This window comes from Melozone crissalis, unplaced genomic scaffold (genome assembly GCF_028551555.1).
Source record: "Melozone crissalis strain CALT ecotype California unplaced genomic scaffold, PUWL_Pcris_2 ptg000033l_1, whole genome shotgun sequence".
Taxonomy (NCBI): Eukaryota; Metazoa; Chordata; class Aves; order Passeriformes; family Passerellidae; genus Melozone; species Melozone crissalis.
Genome location: NW_026535811.1, coordinates 1,031,660 through 1,053,850, shown reverse-complemented (window position 1 = coordinate 1,053,850; position 22,191 = coordinate 1,031,660). Strand labels below are relative to the sequence as shown.

At 45.0% G+C, this 22,191-nt stretch overlaps 1 protein-coding gene across 2 annotated transcripts in view; it reads left to right on the top strand.

The window, feature by feature from the left end:
* The window catches only part of ST8SIA1 (ST8 alpha-N-acetyl-neuraminide alpha-2,8-sialyltransferase 1), a 317,230-nt gene that overhangs the window by 23,301 nt on the left and 271,738 nt on the right, over positions 1-22,191 (top strand). For both annotated transcript variants that reach the window (XR_008483302.1, XM_054282168.1), the window contains exon 2: positions 2,512-2,656. Coding sequence is in view for 1 of the 2 variants with exons in the window: in XM_054282168.1 (XP_054138143.1) it covers positions 2,512-2,656 (145 nt within the window). In the remaining variant the exon portion in view is untranslated. The remainder of the gene's footprint in view (positions 1-2,511; positions 2,657-22,191) is intronic.

Here is a 22,191-nt window from a genome sequence, read left to right as displayed (position 1 = left end):
TGGTGACTCCACCTCTGGAATCTGTGTGCAGGTGCTTTCCTGCTGCTGCTGCTGGCTCCCCATCACTCTGCTCTTTGACAGAATGCAGCCCAGCTCACGTGCGTGGCTGTGGAAGGGAAAAGCTGGGAGCAGGAGCTTTGCTCCCCCGCCTCGCACAGGGCTGGGGTGCTCCGTGCAGGACAGCACCCCAGGGCAGCTGCAGAGTGGTGCCCAGCTGGGGAGAGGCAGATAGAGAGCTGTGACCCCCTGGCTGACAGCCCGTGCCGCGGAACTGCCCATTCCTTCTTTCAGCTGCTGTATTTGCTGCGTTTGGGGTGTTCAAAATCGCTCCTGTGTCATTGTTGGCTGGGGCTTGAGTCACACCAGGGTGCCATTGGGCAGTAACTGTCTGCAGGCTCAGATCAGACTGCAGAGCTGGTTAGCTTAGGGTGGACAATCAGCAGTTTGAGAGTTTTATGAAAGTTTTGTGAAGGAATTCAGACCTCGGTGCTGAGGCTGCCTTTTGGTTAATGACCTCCTGGTGCCCAATTAGAGCTGAAATCTGAGGGGTTGAAGTGAGATTCTCCAAGGAACATTTCTCCTGCTCCTCTCACAAGCAGGGATTTGTCCCCTGACTGCTCTTGGGTCTGGGGGCCCTCAGTGCCTTTTTAATCCCAACATTAATTCCTCTCACAGACAGGTCTTCTCTGAACTGGCGAGAACTTTGAACCAAAAGCAGATTGTTGATATTGTCGATGTCCTGTGAGTGCAGGAATGCTTGCAGTGAGCTGAGGCTGCTGACTGAAAGCTGCTGCAGTCCTGCACATTCTGCAATAACACTTATGCTGTATGTTTTAATCAAGCTCAGCAAGCAGCTCAGTCTCCCTGATCCGGCACAGTATCCTGCTACGGGTTTGGATTTGAATCTGTTCTGCTTTTCAATGAACATTTTCCTATGAAGCTTTTCTTGCTTTGTAACTTTGGGATTTGGATCAGAAAGAGACTTTGGATAAATTATTCTTTTCTGACAGAGAGCACACACGAGTGCTCAAGGTTGTTGTGTTCATGCACAGGGCTTCATTCTTGCAGGAGTGGCTGCCTGTTTGTGGCCCTTCCAGGAGCCCCCCGCTGCTTTTCATAATAGATTAATTAAGGAAGCATTCAGTGGGAACTGGGAGGAGGCATTCTAGGGATGGGAAGGAGGAGGGATGTGTGTCTCACCTAATAAATAGGGTGAGACTTGTACAAAGAGCTGTTCCTTCGCTCTTCAGTCTGCCCTGGCTAAGAAGAGATTCATTAGTATAAAACACTCCCTAGATAATTTTCCACTAAGTTTTTTGGGGGGTTTTTTGTGCTTTTTGCTCAGACCAGACTTCCAGAGGAGGTGTGAGTTGCAGAATTTCACTGGAAAATTTTAATCGTGTTATACAGCTTTGTAACAAATGGCTCCAGCTGATCTTGGATTAATTTAGGTTATTTGAAAGAGTTGCTGTGGGGATAGAAAAATCTGCAGAATTATTTTCTTTCCGCTTGAGAGAGAGAGAGAAATCATTTTCCAAAATGCTGGGTCCTGCTCACACAGGGACAGAACCAGCTCCAGAACCACACACCTGCCAGGAGCTCTCCTGTCCCAGCCTTGTGGGAACGTGCAGCAGCTTCTCCTCTTGTCCTGAGGGTCTCCAGCCTTGTCACTCTGCCACTTTGAGAGATGTTGTTGCTGGGGACTTACTGTTACTTCAGTTGGAGTGTGTCTGAAAAATAATACTCACACATTTGCAGAGAATTATGAACTTATGGCAAAATCAGTTTTTGATAGGGGAAAAATAACCTGTTTTTTCAAATACCAATTTTTAGAGATGAAAAGTATTGTTAAAACTTTAAGCATTTTTTAAATTTAAATTTTTGTGGATGACTTTATGGTTTTGAATGAAATCTCTTTTGCAGAGAAGAGCTATATCAAGCATTTTAGTAGTCACTAATAATCGAGGTTTTCCTGCTTCCAGCTCCTGTGCAGGCACTGGAAATGGTTCCAGTCTCTTTGGGTTTACCTTTTGAATGTATGGGAAGGCAGCACAAGGACAGGCAGAGAGGGGCCAGCGCTGCCTCACCCACCTGTGCAGCTGTGGGCCTTTAGGAGACCTGCTCCTCATGAATCACCTTTGGTACTGAATGTTTATGCACCTTGGATGGGGTTTCCAAAGGAGCTTGTCTGGTTTCTGTACGTGTTGGAGACCAATTTTTACCCATGGAAACAGGCTGTATAGGATGGAGTTTCTTTTGCTGAATCTTGGTTTTGTTTCTGTGTCAGTTGGAATGAAAATTTAGATTAATTTTTTTTTCTGTTTCTAAGATGTTTGTGCAATAAAAGCAAGTTTTCTGGCTCTCGTGTAGGCAAAAAGGAGTGCCATGGTTTATCTGCTGGCTGGGAAGTGTGGCTGGGGAGCACCTGAGGCAGCAGGAACAGGGATGATGATTAACAAAGGTGTGACAGGGCTCTAATTAATGCCTGTACTCTTTTGTTCCCTTCTCCAGGAAGCTGCTGGAAGAATGCTGTGACCCTGGGCAGCTCTTTGCGATGACAAAGACGAATTCCCCCATGGGAAAGAACCTCTGGTTTGACGGGGAGTTTTTATATTCTGTCACAATTGACAATGCAACTTACTCTCTCTTCCCACAGGTTAGTAACCGTGTTTTGTTTTCATTTTAAGTATTGAAATACTAAATGGTAACATGATTCAAATAAGTATAAATATGCTAAGAAATTGTATCTTCATTTTGCAATACCAAACAGCATCTGATTTTTTACTTCCACTTTCTCAAAATTTTGTTTATGCGAGTGGTTAATACTTCTCTGGCTGCTTTTTGGAATGTACCCAAGGGATGAACTTGGGTCGCCTGTCTCGATTTCTGAAGAGTTTGGTTCTGGCTGTTTCAGGAGGGTGATTTCTGCATTTCAGCCAGGGGTTGCAGTCCCTGAGAGCCCTCGCCTGCAGTGGCTCCAGCTCCCCCTGTGCAGCCAGGAGGGGAGAGAGCTGTGTGTGACTTGTCCCCAGTCACTCCCAAGCTCATGGAGTTCATTGGTGGCAAACGGTGTAAGCCCAGCAAGGGCCGGCAGCTGGACTTGGCTGATTCTTGCGGTGATTTTCAATGTTGGAAGGGGTTGGTTGTTAGTGTCTATCAAAGATGCTTTGGGTTAAATACAGGGTTTTTGAGAGCTGGCAGTTGGCAATACTGATCTAGGCTGCTTCTTGTGTTTTTAATTAGCACAGGAACTGATACTAAATAGTGAGTTTGTTATATTGAATTCTGTATGCTGAACACAAATGCCCAGAGGAATTCTGCAGGCCTTTATCAGACTAAATCCTGCTAGGCTTAAAAGCCAAGGGGGATTTATTTGCAGTTGATTTATTTTTAAAAGCATTTTTCTGCTTCTCTCTTTGTTTCAAGAGCAGTACTTGCCTGGATTTTTCAGGCTCCTTCTTCAAAGAGTGTTGCCTATTATGAGCTTGCTTGCAAGCAGCTTTCCTGAAGATGAATATTCCTTTCAAAAGTATCCAGGAGCTTAAAACAATTCAAAAGTACGGTTAATACTCTGAAATGCCGTGGGGATGTAACAGGGATGCAAAGGGCCACAGCTATGTTGATATAATAAAAAAATCTTTCCTCTGGAATAAATAAAAATGGCTCCATCCACATTGCTGGGCTTGAGCAGTTTGGTGATTGCAGGAGATTTCTCAGTCCTGAACCAGTGACTAACTTATAGGATAATGTAACTCAAAATCCAGTAGGGAACTTGCTGTATTTCATCTTATAGAAAAATAAATATGTCCAAAGTTAACATGTAAAATGTCACTTATTTCTGAATGTGAGCAATACAAAACAGCATAATTTTTCTTCTGAGCAGTCTGTAGATGAAGTTCTTACAGCTGGGTCAACATTTCCTGACAGAGTGCTTTTCCACTAGAAATGCTCTTTCATGAAAATATAAATTTAGAATCACTTCATTAGTTTTTCAATTTTTCTTTGAAGTGAAAAGGTTGAAAGGTTTTGATGGTCTTAGGACATTTGATTTTAACTTTTTTTTTTAATGTAATACTTGAGCTGTTGGGGTTTCTTTTATCAGCTCTGTTGCTGCCTCCTTTTTCCTCAGGCTTTGAGTGATTATATTACTCCTTTTCTTTCTTCAAGTTTTTGAACCACCAAGGGAGAAATTTGCGAAAGAGAAAAGCTTTTATGTGGAATTAGTCATTCAGTGCTGCATTTCAGTTTATGAGGACCAAATAGGATGTGGCAGCAGATGCTGGAAGCAGCTCCCCTTGGCCTGCCCTCTGTGTGGTTTTAGCCCTGGGTGTTGAGAATGAGGTTTTGGGAGCAAAATAAAATTATTCATTGAAAAAAATGTTCTGGTTTCATTGTATTTCACTTAAGCAGTTAGACACTTTTGGTACTCGTAAATTATTTTAAATTACTGAATTATGGTTCCTCGTCTGCTCAGATCCCTTGTAAAGTTTTTCCTGCAGAAGCTGTCAGTTGCAGGAGTGGCTACTTGCACTGAGATCCTCATGAATAGTCATCACAAATAGTGCTAGAGAAAATCAAAAAATAAAACTGCCAGCCACAAAAATAATTGGGGCGTGTGGCATCTGTTTCTGGGTACTTTGTGATCAGGAGAAAGGTGACATTTTCCAAATCACACATATAATACAAATATTTATTTACAGTTTAAAATCCCACCTCTAATAGAAAAGCAGAGGAAAAGTTGCTCTAATTGTAAATGTAAATTGGAGACATTTTCTGAATGGTGTGTTGGGTAACAGTGACTTACTTGATGATTGTGCTGTGTGATTTGTGTTTTTCATTCAGGGTTCCTGTTAAATTTTTTGAGCTTATGCTCACAACATCTTTTGTTTAGCCAGGGATTTTGTGTTGTCCTGCTGGTGCTGTTTCCAGGCAAGTTCCCTGCTCTTGCAGCTATAGCCTGCAGCAAGTAGAATAATTTGTAATTATTTCAGGGAGAAAAGTCAGGTGTGGAAAGGGAGTTTGCTGTAGAGTCTGCAGGCTTTGTCCCTTTTTGCATGCTGGGAATACCAGGAAAGCCCAGCAATTGCTGCCCTGCTGGTGATTTTGGATGTGCTCTGTTAATTCATTGCTAGCAATGTGCTCTGCTCTCAGTGATGCTCTGTAATTAAGAACTCTTGGGGAAATACAGTGAAATATTGGCTGTCATTTGTGATACCTTTTCTTGATGCCTTGGATGTGGACATAAATTTTAGGTCTAAAGATGTTCTTTTAAGCAGCTTTAATTTCTATTTTCATTAATTCTGCTGCCTAAGTAGGTACCACCTTGTGTGCCTTGAGTTGTATTTAGTTAGGATTTGGGGAAATTTCTTGCTGCTTTCCCTTTTGGTCCCTTTTTTTAATTCCTTCAATTTTTTTCCTGCTCCCTGTGCCCACATTAATATGCAAGCTCTGTTCTTGATTTGGGCTACATATATTGATTCAAAATGAAGATGTGCTAAACATCTTCATATGAATCTGATAATATGAAAGCTAAAACGTAAGGCATCACTTCCAGTCCTGGATAATCTTTAGCCATTGGTATTGGGGTGATCCAAACAAAAATGTGGCTTAATACTTAGTCAAGAGAAACCCCTGCCTTCCCTGTGATTCCATCCTGACTGATGAAGAGCAGTGTAACTGGACCAGTGTGTGTGGTGTGTCAGAAATGCTGTAATGGAGCATCCTCTGCTCTGGCTGCTCAGTGTTTGTGGCACTGCCCCGTGGAGACAAGGGGCAGCCATTCCCGATGGTGAAAATCCAATTTGTGCTGGAAAGCTGGAGCGTGTCTCGTGTGGAGTAATCGAATGAAGGAAGGGCAGCGTGCCCTTGTGGGGGTGAGCTGAGTGGGAGCCAGGAGCTGCTGCTGTCCCCTGTTGGGGTGGCTCTGGTCAGCCTGCCTTGCTTGTGGGTTTGTTTGCAGCAATGCAAGGCCAGGCCAGTGCAAACACACGAATAGATGCTGCCCTTCCCACATGGACAGTGCAATCACACGAATAGATGCTGCCCTTCCCACATGGACAGTGCAATCACACGAATAGATGCTGCCCTTCCCACATGGACAGTGCAAACACACGAATAGATGCTGCCCTTCCCACATGGACAGTGCAATCACAGGAATAGATGCTGCCCTTCCCACATGGACAGTGCAAACACACGAATAGATGCTGCCCTTCCCACATGGGCAGTGCAAACACACGAATAGATGCTGCCCTTCCTACATGGGCAGTGCAAACACACGAATAGATGCTGCCCTTCCCACATGGGCAGTGCAAACACACGAATAGATGCTGCCCTTCCCACATGGACAGTGCAATCACACGAATAGATGCTGCCCTTCCCACATGGACAGTGCAATCACACGAATAGATGCTGCCCTTCCCACATGGGCAGTGCAAACACACGAATGGATGCTGCCCTTCCCACATGGACAGTGCAATCACAGGAATAGATGCTGCCCTTCCCACATGGGCAGTGCAATCACACGAATAGATGCTGCCCTTCCCACATGGGCAGTGCAATCACACGAATAGATGCTGCCCTTCCCACGTGGGCAGTGCAAACACTAACACACGAATAGATGCTGCCCTTCCCACATGGGCAGTGCAAACACACGAATAGATGCTGCCCTTCCCACATGGACAGTGCAATCACAGGAATAGATGCTGCCTTTCCCATGTGTGACAGAGACAGGGAAGGGCTGGATGTGGCTGCAGGGTCAGTTTGGCCGGCAGGCGCAGGGCATGGGCTGCCCTGCCTCGGCCTCCGTGCTTCACTCCACACTGCTGAGCATCCCTCACTCCCTGTCCCGGGTCACACAGGAGCTCGTGTCCCTGCCCGCTGCCTGCACAGTGAAATGCTCTCCCTGCAGGATCATTTCTGCACTACCTCCTGGGCACAGCTACAGATGTTCTGCTGAGGGGCTGCCAAGCACAGAGCAAAAAGGCCGAGCTCCAGGAGGAAGTGGGAGTGCAAGCAACGAGGGACAGAGAGGCCCTGGGAATTTTATGGGCTTTTTTGTCAGTGTTCATCTGCCTTATGAGGACATAAACTTGCTGCTTTAGAAGCAGGAGCTGTTGCAAGCAAAAGCACAATTAAAGCAAGTGGGCACAGATGAGAAGCTGCAGGGACACCAGATTTGTGATGGCTCTAAGTGACTTCAGGGCGCATGAACCCGGCTGGGGGTGTAGAAATAGAAATAAGGGTGGGTTTGAGTCTGCCCAAGGGCAGCACAGTTCCATTTGCTTTGTTTGTTTTATTACAGTTGTATATACCTGGTAAGATACTAAAAGGAGGTTGTTCCTCCATGCACGGGTTTTTCTGGCAGTGAACTTGTTTATATACTCAGACTTCCACCTACAGGTGCAGTGCAAACTTTGCTTCTTGAGAGAGCTTTATCCTTTATATGCTGCTCACCTCTTGGCCTTTATTTTATTTATGAATTTTATTTGAATTCATCTTGTTCAGTTTAAAGATGTTTTACTGTTTATGAGACTATATATTTTAATTATTCAGTGATCAGCACATTACATTAATTTTCTCTCTGCAGTAGTTGCCTTTTTTGGTAAGACACTTCTTTAAATAGGCTTAATACATGTACTAGCTTATCTGAGGCTTAGGTATGGGTCCATTTTGTACCCAGCTCTTAACACTTGGCAGAATAATGAGTATTAATTTATGGGATGCTACATATCTCTATATATATTTTTTTCTTTGTGCTGTTATTTGATTTCTTGGTATAGCTCAGGTAAAATTTACTGTAATACAGCAGGATACCAGGTTATGTTCAGAAGATATTTATTGTGTAGCAGAGGTGCAGCCCCCCCTTCTCCCACATATTCCTAAACACAGATGGAAGTGTGGCTTAGTGGAGTCTGCAGGCATCTAATAATTTCTACAGCTGCTTCATGGAAATTCCACAGCCCACTAGGCTGTCCAGTCTAGTGAGTTGCTGCCCTTATGCACAGAATACATTTCCTGACATCTAACTTGAAATTCCCCTTGGCTATAAGTTAAGACATGGGTTTTTTCTTCTCTTTTCCACATATGACTGCTATCAGGTCTCCCTACAGTCTTTTTCTCTAGGCTGAACAACCACAAGTCTTTTACTCAAACAGTTGGGGGTTTTTTTAAACTTCCGAATGTTTTTGTTTTTCTGGTGGTCTGTAAGGCAAATATGTGCCAATTAACTGTGTGGTGCCCTCATAAATACATTCTCAGATTGATCCTTTGGAATGGTACAGCACGTCAGGACCAAATACTCCAAAGCAGAGCTTAATGTCACCTTTCTGCTTGAACAAGCTCGTGTTTGGTGTTGCTGATTATTCTATCACAGTGTGGCTTGGTGCTGTGGAGCAATGCTGCAGATTTAAGTGTTGGCACTGGGCTCAATAGGAGACAGCTCAGGTGAAAGAAGACAATAAAAGCAAAGGCTGCAGAGATCTGTTCTCTGATCCAGCATTCTGCCAGTCACAATGAGAAAGCCAAAGAGAAATAATTCTTGTATGAGAATGATGCCTTTGTAGCAATTTCCTCGGGCACCTCGTGGTCATTCACATTCAATGCATGGTGTTATTGCGCAGGTAAATCTATGCCCGAGGACCTCTGGAGAAAATGAAAATAAGGGTTTCTTCAGGTAGAGTTTGTGGGGAAGAAATGTTGCAAAATCCCCTTTTCCCCCACAGTAAACAAATAGAGATGCTGGACCACTATTCATTTTCCTTCACACAAAGAACAAAAAAAAAGGAAGAGACCTGGAGAGCCCCTGTGATACTCTGGCCAGTGTATGAATACAGAAGGAGTTGTGGTGGCCAAGTGAGTAATAAAGTTTGTGGTAAAACAGGGGAAGTGAAGCCCGGTTACTTCTGAGTCAACAGAAGTGTTCAGCTGACTTCAGCACAGCCAGGATTTAGCCCTGCACCCTTTTGCTGAGTGCAGTTCTGCTAAGGACTCAGAATTGTGGTATTGTGGTTTCTTGCACAACAAATAATTACCTTCTTTTTCCTTTTCCCCAGTTTCTCAGCCTTGATTAGCCATTGTTTTATGTGGTGAATGAGCTCTCTTTGTCTAATCCAACTGAAGGAGGATTCCTTCGTGGCCAGGGACCTGGTGGAGTGAGTCCAGAGTTGATTACAGGGATGGAGCAGCTCTGCTGGGAGCAGAGCAGGGAAAATGGGATTGTTCAGCCTTTGGGGTGGCCTCATGGTGGCCTTGCAGTGCCTGAAGGGAACCTACAACAGAGGGGCAGAGAGACATTTCACAGGGCCTGGGGAATGGCTTCACACTGACAGAGAGTGGGTTTGGATGGGATATTGGGGAAAATTTTTTACCATGAGGGAGGTGAGGTACTGAAACAGGCGAGTTCTGCATATCCCATCCCTGGAACTGTCTCAGGTTGGGGGCTCCTGGTCTAGTAGACAGTGTCCCTGCCCATGGCAGTGGGGTTGGAACTCAGCCTTTAAGGTGAGTTCTGATTCTGTGTTATTTTCTGCAGCATTCTCTTGAGATATGATCAGATACTGCCACGTTCAGGTGTGCATTTACACCAGATTGTTGTCATGCAGCCAAGGTAGTCCCTGTGTTTTGTGAATTTCGTGTCAAATATCTGCTTGTTTGAGAGCAGACCCTCTGAGAGACAAGGAAGTTGTAGAAAAACCCTGTCTAGTGATAATTAGCAATGTTGGTTTCCCTCTCAAGTTTGATATGTGCTCCCGCTGAGCACTTGTAAGGCTGAGTACTTTTCTGAAACCTGCTGGTATGTGAAGCCTACAAAATAAATAACGTTTCCAAGTAGACCAGAAACTTGCTTTTTGTGCTTTCAAAGGGTCTTTGTTCATCAGAGGTAAAAAATGTAGAGGCAAAGTTAGAAAGTGTTCAGCATGGATCTACTCTAATGTAAATTAGATCTTCTTGCTTGTTTCATTATTAGCATTTTGATCCTGCAAGGAACTCCTCATTCACAGTAATTAGCTATGCAAGATATAGTACCTGGTTTTATTCCTTTAAACATTATCTTTTGGCCCTTCTTGCCATTTTTCCTGTGCTCTGGAGTTTGATATGCCAGTTACCTCCATGCAATATTACTCTTGCTAACCGTGTAAACTTGATTTTCACACTCATTTGGTTTGTAAAATGCATGTTAATAACTATGTCCCTGCTATATTTTCTCTTTCCTTTCCCCTTCCTTTATGGAACAGTGCACTTGGTTCTGTCTGCCAGCTGTGGCTGAGGGTGATATTTGCCCAGGGTAAGGTGACCTGAAAGGCCACTGGGGCTGTGCCCACTCTGCTCTGGTGGCTCTGAGGGGATCTGCTGGAGCAGCTCTGTCCTGTCAGGCACAGATATTTACAGATATGTGAGCTAGCAAAAATGCTGCCCTTGTTATTCAGCAGAGCTGCTTCTTTCAGACCCCGCTTGGTTTTATCTTCCCACTGATGAGCTACATTTGCGTTCCTTCAGAGCATCCACAGCTGCAGAAAAGCAGGCTGGAATGTAAGTTGCCCTGCTCCTAAATGAGGTCTTGATTACACAAGTTCTCATAGGAGACACTTTGTCTCTTGTGCAGGGAGGTGGGACCAGGTGACTCTGTAACCTAGGGATTAGGTTGTTTTATTATGCAGGGATTCTCACTCAGCCAGGCTGTGACTCTGTAACCTAGAGCAGAACTCCAGTGGAACTTGGTTATAGGATGGGCGTCATTTGTTGGGTTTGCCATAGCTGAAGGAAAGAGTGCACAGTTCTTTGGGGTTTTAAATGCCTCTATGAGGTTTTGGTACGTGCTGAATTTGCCTGATCTAAGCCACAGCTGCTTCTAGTCTTACCCAGTAAAATGTAGTGGTGAAAGGACCTCAGGTGGTGAAGAGCATGGTGGAGTCACAGCCCTGGAGGTGTTCAAGAAACAGCTGGATGTGGCACTCAGTGCCCTGGGTTAGTTGACAAGCTGGCGACAGCTCAAAGGTTGCACTTGATGACTTTGGAGGTCTTTTCCATCCTAAATTATTCTGTTATTATGTTTTCCTTTGCTCCCTCGATTTGTTTCTTTGTGCTGTTTTGATATTTTCTGATCACAGAAATACCCTCGTTCCATTCTCAATCAGCATGTTGGGATGACATTTGTCTGTGGAGTTTTCAAGTCAATTTGATGTTATTTTAATGCTCTGCAGAGCAGGGTTTTGGAACACTGGAAAATTATTTTGTTAAATATCTCATTAGCAGGTCAGGTGGGGTTGCTTTTTGAAATCTCCTTAAAACTTCAGTAAATATGGAAAACATAAGTTGTGCAGAATTGCTGACTTACCAACAATCCAAGTCAGTCACTTCATAGCCCTTTTCCCTGTACACTTAGGAAGTTTCTCCTGGCAAATATGTTAATGCCCTGTTGTGTTTCCAAAGAAGCTAAATGCAGTACACCTTGTAAAAATGTGAAAGATAGGCATTTGGCTTTGATGAGTAGCCTTGCCACCAGAATTCGTAGTCTTTCAGGAAGCATTTTCTCTGAAATGAAGCTTTCAGAGTCTTCTTCCTTTCACTAACATGTGCCTAACTACCACTTAACTTGTAGTGAGTGCACTCCAAATTCCTGTCAGAAAGAGTAAATTTAAAAACCACAGGTTTTACTGCAAAATCTGTCTTTTGATTGCCATGTCTTTGTTTTGCCTTCAGTGCATGTCTAGCTACTTATTCGAGGGATAAAAAAGCTGTCTCTGCAAAAATGATGAGCTGAGTGAAAATTATTTTTGTCTTTGCTGGTGCGTTAAGAGCAATTTATGCTGTACTTTAATATTCTTCCCACTCTCTTGGGACCTGCAGTAGTTTCATTTGGATGGAGGAGAGAAACTTGGGTTTGGGGGAAAGAGCAGGAAACAAAGCAAATGCAGTTGAGACTGGGTTGCAGCCTGCAGGTTCTCCGGGGTTTAGAATTCTGTGCTTAGAGTGCCATGGGAAGGCTGCTGGGAGATCAGATCCCAGGCCAAATCCTGGACAGCTGTGAACAATCAAAACAGAAATTAACCATACCACACATCTGGACTGCAATCAGAGTGCTGAGAAATGCCAGCCCAAGTTATCCTCTGTTTGAAATTCATACATAGAATAGCTCAAATTTAAAATTGACAGTAGAAATTGCAGATTTTTATGGAGAAAATAATTTTAATTTCTATCCTTACAGCTGCTTGGGCTGTTAATTGAATGACTGAGCTTTACCCTTGTGCTTTGGGTTCTTTAAGGCACTGCTGTGGCTGTGAAAATGGATATAAATTACAACAGTGTTTAGAGAAAATGAATTCAGGGTTGTCCAATCAGCTGTGTAGGCAATTACCTCATCTGCTGGGTCAGCACTGAGCACTTGCTCTTCTCATAAATTTATTACAAAATCATGGCAGTATTTTTTCATTCATGTTTGGAGTTTGTTGTTTTCTCTGTTTATTGCTTATTCCCTGATGGTATGGTGTCTAATTGCATTTTTGTTGCTGTGGCCTGTGATACATAGGAATATACAATTACATCATTCAGCACTTTGGAATAACTGAAGATATTCTGTCTACCAAGGAGATCTCTGTTGAAAACCCTCCACGTTAGGGCTTGATATTTCTTCATATGAACACATGCTTCATGTTGGGAGCTGCAGGGGGGTTTTACCTGACTATGGTGTGAGCTTTGCCTTAGAGGTCTGTCCTTCAGAGCAACCTGTTGTGGTACAGGCAGCCAGACAAAAACCCTTTCTTTTGTCTGTCTGCCTGTGTGCCTTCATCCTTGGAATGGGTTGCTGTGTGTGGCAGCTGGGAGAAGGGAGAAGTGCTGAGTGAAACCTTGCGTGCTCCTGTGCGATGCTCTTGGGAAGGGGATTTTCTCACCTTTACACCAAACTGTGAGGAGCTGTTCCTGGTCCACGCCCTGGGCTGAGTGGCATTCAGTGCCTGAGGCTGGAGAGGGAAATTGCTGAGGGAATGTTTGATTTGCACCCAGAGTGGAGCTCCTGCTCTGAAACACGTGGGGATTGAGCTTGTTCTGTGGGGAGTCCTGGTACACAGGAATTTCTGCAAGTTCACTGCAGCTCTGCTGAGATTGCTTTGCTGTACTGAGTGGGGATGGCTGAATTTTAAGTAGGAGTGGGAGAAGTGATTTAAACAAAACAGTGTAGCCTGTGACCCACCACTTTGCCAAACTCGCTGTGAAAGACTTGCCCATTTTGAATTCTGATGTGGAATCATTGCTAATTTATCTTTAGCAAAGTGCTGTAAAACAACCTCCTCTTCACTGGAATATTTGGAGGGCAGAGTCTGCCAGTCAGTTGTGTCTACAAGTGTCCTCCTCAGGCTTAATGAAACCTTGAAAATTCTCACTGCTTAAGTGGAGGCTGTGCCACTAAACTATCTCATGAATGAAAAATGCAGGCCATTAATTTATTAATTTACATAAACTTTTCCGTTGAATCTGGATTTGATTTATGAAAGATTACAAACTTCACAGGCCTCCAAGATTTTCATACGAAAGTTCAATGAAGCTCAATAGTTCTGGTAAGGTTTTCTTTGGGATTTAATTGACATGAAACACCCAAATGTGCCATTGCTTTGCTGACAAAAAGGAGAAGCTGAATGAAAAACAAGAGGATATGTGGGCTCTGGCAGTCCAAGAGTCACATTGGTTTGTGGTGAAAAGAGTACAGGTCTATGTTGAAAGGTAGGAAAATGCAAGTAACGCTACAAGGGGGATGCTGTTAAAAGGAATCTGTTTATTCTGCATATTCTAGAGTCACTAAAATCTTATTTACTGGGGAATAAAAGTACATGATACTGTTGCTGACTTGGTTGTTAGCAGTGGGATGGCTGAATATCTGCCATTTCTAGCTGTCATGAATGGCATTGTCAGAGGACCAAGACAAAAATGGAAGGCCTAGGTGGTCCACTTGTGTAGAATGTTTACTAGAGATGCAAGAAAGGAAAGAGCCTAATCTGACTTTCTAATTACAGGTCATATTATAAGAGATTCTATACCTAGGGAGAAACATTTTCTCTAAGTGTGACTTTTTTGGCTGGACATAATTGAGAAAGAATATATTGTACAGCATTCAAAAAGTCATTTTTCAGTCCTTTTTGCCTGCCCTTTAAAGGCTATCTATGGGTGGAGAGCAACAACACTTGAATATATCTCTTTAATTGACTTGGAGAACTCTAAAAAACAAATCAGAGATGCTGTGGGAAGATGAAACCAGAGGGCACAGTTACATGTAGTGACAGGCCAGGAGGGAATGGCTTCCAGCTAACAGAGAGTAGGTTTACATTGGGTATTGGGAAGAAAGTCTTGACTCTGAGGCTGGCGAGGCCCTGGCAGAGGGTGCCCAGAGAAGCCATGGCTGCCCCATCCCTGGAAGAGTTCAAAGCCAGGTTGGATGGGGCTCTCAGCAACCTGGGACAGTGGATGGTGTTGAAATAAGATGACCTTTTAAAGTCCCTTCCAGCCCAGGCCATTCTGTGACTTTATACATCTCTTATCAAAAGCCAGCAACCAACCTGTGCTGTCCTCCATGAGATCCATCATGTGAATAAAGAAAACTAAAAGGAAATGTAGAAGCTTAATTTTGGGGAGTATCAAAGTCAAACAACGCAGTTTTCAAAAGGTGGAAGATGATAATTCTTGTATGACATATCTTGGTAACAGGATGAGAAGTAAAGCAGCAGAGTGAGTATAAGAGGCAGAATGGAGTAATTTTCTCAGCCACAGAAACAAGTCTGGCCTAGGGATGTCTTTGGAAATGCAGCCATCGTGTGTGAGTGTTACTGTTCTGTGTTAGCAGGTACTGAGAGTGGGTTCAGCATGAGCCTAATTACCAGCCTCTCATCCCTGCTGGGGCTCAGGGACTCCTGCTGGTGCACTGCAAGCTGTTTGCTCCTTTACCCCATCCCCTTCCAGGTCACAAGGCTCAAATGTTTGCTGATAGAAGCTGTCCCTCCTCAGCCTAGCCATTAAACTGGGGCTGAAGTAGGCCCCAAAAACAAAGTGGCAGGAAAGGCTCTGGGCTTAGGTAGCTTGCTGTCGGGTAGTGCTTATTACTCAGGGAATATTCAATCCATTCCCATGCTGTTAACAGCTTCCTGCTGCTCTGGGTGTTCATTAATTTGCCCTGGATTTGCAGCAGGTTTGGGAATTGCTTTAAGTGAAAAATAAGATTGGTTTTAGCTTGATAGGAAGCTCAAAACATACTCGCTGAGTCTGACAATACCTTAAAAGTAACAAAATAATATGGTGTCCTAGAAGCTACTGTGATTTCACAGAACCATAGAATCATTAAGGTGGGAAAAGACTTCCAAGGTCATCAAGTCCAACCTTTGACCAATCACCCCCTTGTCAATTAAAGCATAGCACTGGGTCATTTCGTGACACCTCCAGGGATGGTGGCTCCACCACCTCCCTGGGCAGTCCATTCCAATGCTTAGCCACCTTTCTGTGGAGGAATTCCATCTGGAACTTCATTTCCATGGCTGTTTGTTCAGCTGGCAGAAGGGAGTTGCAGTTTATTGGAACTGTTCGTTGCGTTCTCTAGGGTGCAGCCTAGGTGCAGAGGGTTTGTTTCAGGCCCTTTACTGAGGGATGCAGTCACCCCTGGCAGAGGGGAGCTGCAGTTTATTGAAGCTATTTGTTGTGTTCTCCAGGGTGCAGAGAGTTTGTTTCAGGCCCTTTGTTCAGGGATGCGGCCCCGCCTGGCTGAGGGCTCTTCGCTGAGGGACGCCGTCCCCGCGGCTGAGGGCGGGCCGGGCCCGGCGGATCCCGGCGCTGTCCAGGGTTCTGCACCCACAAACCGCACACACGGGGGTCACCCGGCTGCAGCAGGAGGTGCGCTGGGTTCTGTGAATTCTCTGGTGCCGAAAGCGAGGGAATCACCGAGTCGGCGAGGAGAGGCCTTTCTTTATGTGAGGTCAGATTTCAGATCCTAATGTGTAATTGAGCTGTCGTGGTTTGGGTTGGGCCCCTCAGGCCTGGCCTCCCTGTCTGGCTGCACTCTCAGGGAGTGAGCCCCAGAGTACTTTGACAGAATCACAGGGTCGTTTAGGTTGGACAAGACCTCCAGGAGCCTTGATTCCAATCTTTGAATGATTTCCATGTTCTCAACTAGACCAGAGTACTGAGTGCCACATCCCGGTGTTTCCTGAGCACTCCCAAGGATGGTGATTGCCTGGGCAGCCCATGCTGGTTCCTGGCCAACCCTTCAGTGGAGAAATTGATCCTGATGGCAGCCTGAACCCTGCCTGGCACAGCTTGAGGCCACCTCCTCTTGTGCTGTAGCTCATTACCTGGGGGCAGAGCCTGACCCCCCCTCCGCTGCATCCTGCATTACCTGAGAGCAGAGCCTGACCCCTACCTGGCTGCATCCTGCATTACCTGAGGGCAGAGCCTGACCCCCACCTGGCTGCATCCTGCATTACCTGAGGGCAGAGCCTGACCCCCACCTGGCTGCATCCTGCATTACCTGGGGGCAGAGCCTGACACCCACCCCCCCACCCCCCCCCCCCCCGCTGCATCCTGCATTACCTGAGAGCAGAGCCTGCCCCCCACCTGGCTGCATCCTGCATTACCTGGGAGCAGAGCCTGACCCCCCCAGCTGCATCCTGCATTACCTGGGGGCAGAGCCTGACCCCCACCTGGCTGCATCCTGCATTACCTGGGGGCAGAGCCTGACCCCCACCTGGCTGCATCCTGCATTACCTGAGAGCAGAGCCTGACACCCCCAGCTGCATCCTGCTTTCAGTACTTGTGGAGAGTGAGAAGGTTCCCTTGCACCCTTTTCTCCAGGGTAAGCATCCCCAGCTCCCTCAGCTGCTCCCCACAGGACTTGTGCTCCAGACCCTTCCCCAGCTCTGTTGCTCTTCTCTGGACAAGGCTTCACATAAGCTTGCAAAAAAGTGACATTTTCTGATTATTTTTTAGGGAATCTATATCCTTATATAATGAAAAAGCACTTTTCCCCACCTAATCTAAGTGTTTTATTATTGATGTAGAAGTGACTGCTGTTCATTCAAATCAGTCATGATAAGCTATTCATTAATTATTCTCGTGCCCCTATGTGATAATACATTTTAAGGAGTTCAGTTTTCATTACCAGAAAAATAAATAGCTAATGGAAGCTTCATTGGTTCTGTAATTTCAGTAGTTATTCTCCTTTACCTCCTTGGCCTTCTAAACTTCTGTTTTCATAACCTTTAGAGATGACATCAATGGCACTGCACTTCCCTCTAATTGCTTCCTTATTTGGTAAACGTGGCTTTTTAAGCACGTTGGTAGGCACTCATGATGTGTGAATCCTTTGATGCTGCTGCCCTCCTTTCTGACTTCCCAGCAAGGGCTTTTAACCTTGGCTCTGCTGCTCTGCAGAAAGACTGGCCTGAACAGGGTGCTGTAAATGCAGACCTGCACCACTGCCTGGTGTGCAGTCCTTGAAGGTCTCTGTGTTGTTCTCTGTTATTTGCTTTTCAGGTCTTTGTGTCAGCTTTTCATGTCCTGTTAGTTACATCAGCCAGATCATGTGCTTCTGCATGAGGGGTAGAATAAAGGTGTGAGATGGAGGCTGATACGCTGTTAATGAACCTCCACATCTGTTGTGAAATTTGCAGTGTTCAAGGGCTGAAATTTGTCTTACAAGTTATGTTTTGCCTCCTTATCAATAAGATAAGTGAAATTTTCTTAAGAGGCTTATTTTTTCTCATTAATAGAGGAGAAAAAAATGGAAGCGTGCAAGTATTAACATCAGCAGTCTTTCCATGCTGCTGAGAAACCAATCTCAGTGTTTAAACTCTGCTCAAATCTCCTGGACAGCTCAGTCCTTGCTACTTGTCTTTGCAACCAGTGAATCTCAAAAGATGTCAGTGATTCATCTGAGTTGTTCAGAGGTAACAGAAAGGCAAGGCTCGCTTGTTGATGAGAGGATCTTTTCCTTGTAGAGGCTCATTGTCTGAGTTTCTGTCAGAATGGAAGTGTGTTGCTGCTTTGATACCTCCCGTGATATCTAAATCCATATTTTGATGCTTGTATAAGTTGATTAATTACCTTTGCTGTATCTGCGTATTCATATTGATAGGATCAGGAATTCAGGGATCAGTTTCTATAAGTGTTATTGTCCTTTCTGCAATTAGGATTGACAGCCATTTTTATTTTTTATGAGCTGAAACTAGGCTTATTTATTGCATATACTGTGTCTTGCTAATAAGATTTTGAGGAACATTAAATTGTTGATAAACCCTTAGTAAAACTGGGAAAAGTAAACAGTGTTCTTTCCTGAACAGTAGTTGGTCTTGCAAAATCTGTAGGTATCTCCCTTGCTGGCTATGTGCTGTCCCACACTGCCACAGGAGAACAGTTCAACATTCTTTACTTATTCCTACACCAGACATGAGTAAGCAGATAGCCTGCAGTTTTCCCTGTTCTCTTCTGGTTTCTGCTTGCTACTCAAACTGTGCATCTTGAAATCCTGGGGGAGAATGTACAGGCAATAGTTGGTGGGCTTTGTCATTTGGCAGTCACATTATTTGGTTTTATCTTCGTTTCTCTACCTGGAATGTAACAGTTATTTACTTTAGCAAAGGCTTTTGTGCGTGAGAGTTAGCGTGTGCCTGCAGAGAGAAACTCCCTCAGCCAGGATATTGTGCGCTGCAAGGCAGGAGATTGACTGCCTTGAAGTTCATACTGCCTTTCCCCAGACCTGCAGGAGAACTCATTAAACTATCATAAGCTAACGACTTGTGTTGTTTAATAGATTTACCTGGCATTAACAAAGTAGTTTTCCGCCCAGAAGTGATGATTTGTGTTCATTCTTGTTTCCATGCAGCGCACAGCCACAACCTGAAAAGGTTTGGGTGCGCTGTGTTTGGCTTAGGCTTAGAGCGTTTTATTCCTGCAGCCCTGGCTGACAGGCAGCTTTTTATCCTGTGCTCAGGCTCGGAGCAGACTGAGCAGCAGGGGAGTGAGTGCTGGCATGGCTGCTGTGCCTTTGGCCGCCTGGGCAGGGGTGTGGAGGCAGCGCAGGCCTGGGCAGCGCCTGCCTCGCTCGGAGGAGGCACCAGGAGTGCAGCAAGGGGGGGAGGGAGGCCAGCAGCGGCGCCTGTGTATGGATCCTGGTCACTCCTTGTGTGACCATTCCTCTGCTCCTCAAGGAATTTGTGTGCTGTTTTCCTTCTTCCACCATTTACATGCGGCTGGGGGACTCCACTCAACATTTAAATGCAGCTACTTAGGAGGCAGCATAAGTTCTTCTTGAGGCTTCCCAACTGTGGAAATGTTGGAAACTGTAACATCTCCTGGAATAAGAGAAAACCTCCCCACCCCCACAATATCACCAAATGATATTTTCTTTTTATAATTTTAATTAAATTTTGGGGTCCTAATGGATTGCAGGTTGTAAAGTTTGGATCCAGAAATCTTGCAGATCTTTGGAATTTCTCACCCGTTTATTTTTGTCTTGTCAGGGAGGATACCCTTGGCATTGCCAGAGCATTCATTATTTAAACTATTGTCTATGATGTACAGTCAGTAGTCTGTTCCCATCTACAGACGGGCTTATTTTGGTTTATTTTTTCCATAATCCCACACTGTGCTGCCCTGGCTGTACGGAGGCTGACTCTATTGAATTAAATGTCACATCAGCAATGTGAAACGTTTTTAATTCCAAGCAAGTGCTCCCTTGCAGTGACATCATGCTGGGTAGAAAGCTGTTAAAGTTCACACCATTTTGAATTCCCACTTAAAGTGCAGCTGGAACTAAAAGTGACTGCCAGCTTAGTCACTGCTGCTCCGTGCTTCGTGTGAATAATGTTGCAAAGTGTTCTCTCTCTCTTTAGCTGTGGCTGCTCTCAGCTCATGGATCCTTTTGGGTGGCAGAGCTTTTGCTGCAGCAGCCCTGCAATGCATTTAGCCTTCAAGTGATCCATGTGGATCCTTGAATAGTTCCTGAGGTTCTAATCTTGTGAAAAACAGTACTGCCTAAAGCAGGTATTTGTGAGGAGCAAAAGTTTGCATATTGGATGTGAATCCCACCTCAGGGCTGAATAAAGACGCTGCTGTCATGGCTGAGACATGGACACCTGCAGAGGAGCCTGTCCCACCTGGGCAGCTTCTCTTTGGTACGAACACCGAGCTTCAGGTTTCAGCACGTACCAGCTGGCAGTGCCAAAATCAGCCGGAGCTCCATGTGGGATCTCTTCTTTATCTTCTTTCATGGTCACTGCCACCATTGCTTCTTGCAATAATCACATTTTAATCGGAGTCCCACCTGTTCCAGTGAGAGACAGTGGGTTTAGACTAGGTGTGTGGAATTTGGGATTTATTCCTGTGCGGGGGGTGAGGCAGTGGAACAGGCGGTGCCCATTCCCCGGCCGTGCCCGTTTCCCCCCCCCCGGGCCGTGCCCGTTTCCCCCCCCCCGGGCCGTGCCCGTTTCCCCCCCCGGGCCGTGCCCGTTTCCCGGCCGTGCCCGTTTCCCCGCTGCCCCTGGGCCACTCCTCGCTCCGGGCTCCTGCGCCTGGCTGGAGAGGAGGACATGGGAGCAGCAGAGCCCCCGTTTCCCTGTTGGGACACACCTTCCCTGGCACTGATGCGTTCTGCGGCCGAGCTGGTGACTCACAGCTCTGAGGGTGGCACCAAGGGCCACCAGCCCAAATGTGGCCTGGATGGAGAAGGAGCCGCTGCCACCCTGCAGCACCTGGCAGCTGGAAAGGCACCAGGACTCTCAGGGTCAGCTGGCTCCTTGGGGAATTCACTACAGCATCACCCTCCTCATCGTGATGCTGCCTGCTCAAAAGAGACAGCAAAATCACAGCATCTTTCCAATTCAAAAGGCTTATTTAAAAGATAAATTATTCTAATTTATGTTCTCAGCATTTTCAATGATTTTTGTATCTTCAGCATTAAAGCAGAGGCTGAATACTGAAGATTTTCCTGTTTTTCCAGTAAGAACCTGGTTTCTGATTAAAGTCTTTGGCAGTGAGTGGGCACAAAATTAGTGCATTAACAACCTAACAATGAAATCAAAGTGATTTAGAGTAGCATTATCTAGAATTATTTTTTGTTACTATGTGTAATGTTCTTTTAACTGATGACAATGATTTATTTCTGCTTAGATGAATGATGAAACTAATCAGTGCATTGCTTGAGAGATGCTTTGTTAAATTAGTCCCATGTTCAATTGGGAGTCTTTAATCCATTGCTCTGTGTGCTTATTTGTCATTGAATTTGCAGGGGGACGTGCAGGTTCTTCTTTTGCTTACATGAATATGAGCTAGCATGCCTTCACTGATTGCCAGTGGACTTTCATTGTTTAAGGAGGGGAAAATGAGACAATGGGGCCTTCCTGGCTCTGGTGTTGTTGGGCAATACCTTTTTAAAAATTCCTCATGCAATTCATTTAATCAAGTGCTTGACTTATGTTTGCAAGGGAATTCCTCCTGCTTATTTCCAATATGCAAGGTGTTACTATTTAAAAGTATTTGAAATTCTGTGGTAATTATTGCCTAATAATGGGGATAAGTTGGTGGGTTTCTGGTACATTTTCTCTATCATAGGAAATAAACTGAGCCTGGTTTTTTCCAGTCCACCCGCAAGACTGTGGCCATTCATACAAATTTAATGAATGAAGAAAATAACATGTGTTGACTATGAAAATAACAGTTTCAGGAAGCTAATATTAGTGGAAATGCTTTTGTTACAACTCTGCTGCCTAAAGCCGGCATTTGTTAGGCTAGCTTAGAATTCTGAGGAGAAAAACAGCTGTGGTTTTTGTGATCATTTAGCATAAATGACGGCTGGGTCCCTTTAATGTGAGAATTTGCATACTGTCACCTATGAACTGATAATTGGCCTAGCAAAGTGTTGTGATGTGGAAGGTAAAGAGGGAAAGCATTAGAAGGCTTTGTGGAGAGAGGAAAAAAAGCCATATATATATTTCAGAGTGGCTTATGGGCACCACTTGGGTCTAGGACTTGCGTCAGTTTTGTGTGAGCAGAGAGTTTTGTGTTTGCTTGGACAAAGAGCTCCTGGGATGTCCCTGCAGTCTCAGCAATGACACAGCAAAGTCATGTGCCAGATGGCACATGCAGGGTTCTCCCAGGTCATCCTGAGGAATGGCTCTGCTCTGAGCCATCCCAGAGCACCTGCAATGCCCCCGAGCAGCAGGGACA